At 43.4% G+C, this 5,153-nt stretch overlaps 1 protein-coding gene across 2 annotated transcripts; it reads left to right on the top strand.

The window, feature by feature from the left end:
* The first annotated feature begins 1,351 nt into the window (after nt 1-1,351).
* Nucleotides 1,352-4,823, top strand: LOC131250853 (disease resistance protein RGA2-like). Of its 2 annotated transcripts, XM_058251211.1 has the most exons (2): nt 1,352-3,108; nt 3,142-4,823. In XM_058251211.1, exons 1-2 carry the CDS (start codon nt 1,498-1,500, stop codon nt 4,552-4,554), a joined length of 3,024 nt encoding a protein of 1,007 aa, XP_058107194.1. In that variant the 5' UTR covers nt 1,352-1,497; the 3' UTR covers nt 4,555-4,823. The 2 variants fall into 2 exon arrangements, with proteins under 2 accessions (XP_058107194.1, XP_058107193.1); XM_058251210.1 differs by having other exon boundaries at nt 1,352-4,823.
* Nucleotides 4,824-5,153: the final 330 nt, after the last annotated feature.

A 5,153-nucleotide genomic window follows, 5' to 3' on the forward strand; every position in this document is an offset into this window, starting at 1 on the left:
TAAGGCTAAAATGAACTTAAAAAACGGATGGGTGGCTTAGATATATGTAAAACATTCTTCAACGAAGGCCCCACACGGAAATGGTAATACGCCTAACAGCTAATCCGCTCCACATAAAATTTAGATGGTCAACTTATCCCAGCCGTTCAATGAACTTTTGGAAGAATATCTGGTTCGACGGACGCGGATTGCGTCGTACCCCCGCCCGGACGGTAATCCATCTGGGCAGGGCTCTGTGGGGCCCACCATGATGTACGTATTTTATCCACACTGTTCATCACTTTTCTGATATCATTTTAAGCTACTATATAAAAAATGAAGCAGATACACAGCTCTAGTGGACCACATCAAAGGAAGCTGCAGTGATAATGACACCCACCATTGAAACCTTTCTAAGGGCCACCGTGATGTTTTTTTACCACCCAACTTATTAATAGGGTCATGCAGACTTGGATGAAGTGAAAACACAAATTTCATCTTGATCAGACGCTTCTCCAGCTCCCAGGAAGTTTTTAATGGTGGACGTTCAATCCCTACTTTGTGGTCAACTTAAGGCCTTAAACTACCTTAATATTTGGCTCATATTTTAAAATAATCGTATAAAAACGATTAACGGTGTGGATAAAATACCTACATCATGGTGGGCTCCACAAATCTCTGCCCGGGTAGGACGCAATCGGCGTCGCTGGTTAGACAATACTGCGCGTAGAACATGAGAGCGGGTTGGCTAGTGACCCTGCTACTAGCCAATGGCTAGTGGTGGGTGCTCTGTGGGCTCCACCATGATGTATGTGTTTCATCTATGCTGTCCATCTATTTTTCTAGATCATTTTATGGCATGAACTCAAAAGTGAGGTATATTTCAATCTTAGGTGGACTACATCAAAGGAAACAATGTTGATTGAATGTCCACCATTAAGAACTTATTGGGATCATAAAAGTTTTGTATCAAGCTGATCTTTGTTTTTTTCCCTTCATCTGGATCTGTATAACCTTAATTAAAAGATTGAATGTCAAATAAGCAGTACAACGGGCCTTTGGAGGATTTTAACGGTGGACATTAAATCACTAGTGTTTTCAAGTACTGTGATCCACCTAATATTTATAACCCCTCATTTTTTGAATCAATACCTAAAATAATATGTAAAAATGGATGGACGGCATGGACAAGAGACATACATCATAGTAGGGCCCACATAGCACCGACTACTAGCCACCGGGCTAGTGGAAGCCACACTAACCAAACCGCGTCCGCAGCCACACTAACCAAACTATTTGGAATTGTTAAAAGGCAACCATTGCTATACTGGTCTTCTCAACCATCTCCACCATTTGGATCCCTGCATTCTTTCTCCTCTTCTATCCTTCTCTACACTTGCATCTCTCTCTCTCTCTCTCTCTCTCTCTCTCTCTCTCTGAGCATTCTTTGCTTCTCTTATCCTTCCTCCCTTCTTCCCATCCATATATACCAAAAGGAGAAAGAAGGAAGAAGAAAATATGGTTGATTCGCTCGTTTCAACCGTGGGAGAGAAGTTGAAGACCGTCCTCCAAGATGAGGTGGCTTTGTTGGTGGGTGTCAACAGTGAGATCGAAAAGCTTTCCAGCACTTTCACCTTGATTCAAGCTGTGCTTGAAGATGCTGAGTCTCGACGTGTGAAGGACAAAGCAGTGACGATCTGGTTAGAGAAGGTCAAAGATGTGGCCTACGATGTGGATGACATACTAGATGAGTGGAGGACAGAAGCTCTCAGACCACAAGCTCCAGATGAAAGTGATGGCTCCTGTTTCAGCTTCCTTGTTACTTGCTTCCTCTCCTATGTTACTTTCTTCAATCATGTCATGTTACGCCACAATATTGGGTGTAGGATAAAGAAGGTAAGGGGTAGATTAGATTCTATTGAAAAAGAGAAGAGCCGATTGGGTCTTAGAGTAGATATTGGAGAAAGGGAGAGAGTGGATAGTGAAGTTAGGAGGGGTGAGATTAGAGAGCGAGAGACAAGCTCCCTACTTGACCCGTTGATTGTTGGGAGAGGAGATGAAAAAAAAGAAGTCGTAGACTTGTTGCTAGGGGGGAGTAGTAGAGAGGTAAATGAGGTGCCCTTCGTCATTTCTATAGTTGGAATGGGGGGCTTGGGCAAGACCACCCTTGCGCAACTCATTTACAACGATGAAAATGTCAAGGGGCATTTCGACATGAGGATGTGGGTATGTGTTTCTGAAGACTTTGATGTCAAACGTATTACAAAATCAATCATCGAATCGGCAACTGGGAAGGGTTCTGAGTTATCAGACTTGGCCCCATTGCAGGATCGTCTCCATGGTATGTTGCAAGCAAAGCGATTCTTGCTTGTGCTTGACGACGTTTGGAGCCATGATAGTGAGAAGTGGGACAAGCTGAGACTTCCCTTCCAAGCTGGTGCACCCGGGAGTCGAATCATTGTAACCACTCGTTTGGAAGATGTTGCATCGAGGATGGGAAGTACTCACATGCAGAAACTGGATGTTTTATCTGATGCTGATTGCTGGTTAGTGTTCAGTCGCAGAGCGCTTGAGCATCGGAGTGCAGAAGAGCGTTCGGATTTGGAAGAGATTGGAAGGCAAATCGTAAACAGGTGTGGAGGGGTGCCTCTCGCAGCAAAGACGATAGGGAGTGCCATGTGCTCAAGAAAGACGAGAAGCCAGTGGGAGCTTGTCTTGAGAAGCGAGGTATGGAAGTCAGGTGATGTCTTAGGAGGCATTTTACCGGCTTTGTTACTAAGCTACCATGATTTACCTCTAGCTCTTAAGCAGTGCTTCACGTATTTCTCTATTTTCCCGAAAGATTGGATGATAGAGAAGGGTACGATGATCAAATTATGGGAGGCTCAAGGTTTCATATGCTCGGAGGGAAGTGAAGACATGGAGGAAAGTGGTGGACTGTATTTTGATGATCTACTAAGACGCTCATTGCTCCAAGATGCAGAACTCGAAGATGAAGGTAACATATGCTGCAAGATGCATGATTTAGTTCATGATCTTGCACAATCTGTTTCAGGAAGTGACTTTTCACTGGTGCAGATCGGAAAGCAACCCTCATTAAACTTCAACAACGTCCACCATTCTTTTTTTGTCCATGATGAAACTGTTAATGAAGCTGATGAGGTGGCTTACATTTTGGCCACCTTGTATAAGGCCCACAAGCTGCGGACGTTGTTCCTTGACTCAAGAATCTCCATGGTGCCAAGAATGTCATTCCATCATTGGAGACGCCTTAGAGCATTGGACTTGAGTTATACCAGCATTAAGAAATTGTCTCCAACGGTGGGACATTTGAAGCACTTGAGATTTCTTGATTTGTCTCACACAGGTGTAGAAGAGTTGCCAGAGGAGGTGTGTAATTGCCTAAATTTACAAACATTGAGACTCAATTGGTGTCGGAAGCTAAAAAAACTGCCTGGAGGGATGAAGAAAATGATTAACCTGAGACATCTAGAATTTAAAAATTCAGATGATCTGAGGTACTTACCGCAGGGTATAGGGAGACTAACTGGCCTTCGGACGGTTTCAAAGTTCATTGTTGGGGGTGGCAACAAAGGATGTAAATGTGGAGAACTGAAACACCTCAATCATCTTCAAGGAAGTCTTCGGATTACCAGCTTGGAAAAAAACATGAGCAGGGACAAAGCTAGAGAGGCAGAACTGAATAAGAAGAAGCACCTTCATACTCTATCCTTCGAGTACAAGGATGAAGATGGTGAGCTGTTGGATGAAGAGGTGAAGAAAATGGAGGACGTGCTTGAATTTCTCCAGCCCCACACAAATTTGAAAGAGTTGGCAATACAGTATTACGGAGGTTCTACGCTTCCCAAGTGGATAGAGGATCCGGTGTTCTCCCATCTAGTCAGGATAACAATCTCGTTTTGTTGGGAGTGTATACAATTGCCAGGTTTTGGGAAATTACCATCCCTTAAATACCTTTCTATTTCATACATGTATGAGGTAAGAAAGGTGGGTGTTGAGTTTAGTGGGGTTGATAACAATGACGGAAGTGGTGGTGGTCGTGTTTCATTCCCAAAGCTGGAGACCCTCCTCTTCAAAAACATGCCAAATTGGGAGGAGTGGGATTTGAGAGGTGAAGTTGGAGAGGTTATGCCATCTCTCCTCCAATTAGAAGTAAAATGGTGCCCAAAATTGAAGGAGTTGCCAACCAACCTTCCACCGCTCCTCCAGAAGCTGACTTTACAAATAAGTAACGAAGGGATGTTGTCATCGGGAGGGACCTTACCCGTCCTCCCCAACCTTAAACATTTGATTATTTACGAAGGGATGGTGTCATCGGGAGTGATGCTGACATCGTTCCCTTGTGGTTGGTTGGGACAATTAAAAGCCCTCGAGACTCTAGAAATCAGCGAGTGTTGGGTGTTGCAGTCTCTACCAGATGAGGAGTTGCAACAGCTCACCATGCTTCAAGAATTGCGGATCTACCGTTGTCCATTCTTATATGAGCGCTACGGATATGGAGGAGAAGATCGGAACAAGATTGCTCGAATCCCCAATATAACAATTGTTTGGTAAAAGGTGCATAGGATTTTCTTTTGCTTTTGTTTCTAGGAATTGTATTGCTTCTCCCTGTAACTCCTCTTCTTTTTTATTCATTTTCTTTTTTGTTTGTTTTTTTAACTTGATGCTGTTTATCAGATGTTGATTGTATTTTACTTGGTTCAACGTGGGACATTGTTCTCTGTTTTGGAGGTCAGGTTCTATGCCCCCCTCCCCTCTATCTTATCTACTCTTTTCTTTTTTTTATTAATAAAGCTTATGATGGTCCCGTCCACTTTCACACACGCACACATGCACACATGTATATTGGATAGTTCGTTGGTCACTTTCTCTTAACCGTCCACTTATTTTGTACACGTGTGACAATTTCATTCCAGACATATACACATGCAGGGGCCACCTAGTGAGCCGCTTTAATGTATTACATGAGAGAGATTTTGATTCTCTGGCAGTGTTTTGACGGTTGACACACAAGCGGCTCGAACCAATTCCACTACAATACATAACTCCAACCTTTCATGCCCCAGCCACATCCAGCCCATTCAATAGGTTAGCCTGTCGTGAGGACCACTTGATATAAAAATCAAGTTGATTAGATGATCCAATCCGTCCTT

This window comes from Magnolia sinica, chromosome 7, assembly GCF_029962835.1.
Source record: "Magnolia sinica isolate HGM2019 chromosome 7, MsV1, whole genome shotgun sequence".
NCBI lineage: Eukaryota > Viridiplantae > Streptophyta > Magnoliopsida > Magnoliales > Magnoliaceae > Magnolia > Magnolia sinica.

Excerpts from the sequence above, each read along its gene's own strand:
- LOC131250853 (XM_058251210.1), top strand. The coding sequence starts at position 1,498 with ATGGTTGATTCGCTCGTTTCAACCGTGGGAGAGAAGTTGAAGACCGTC.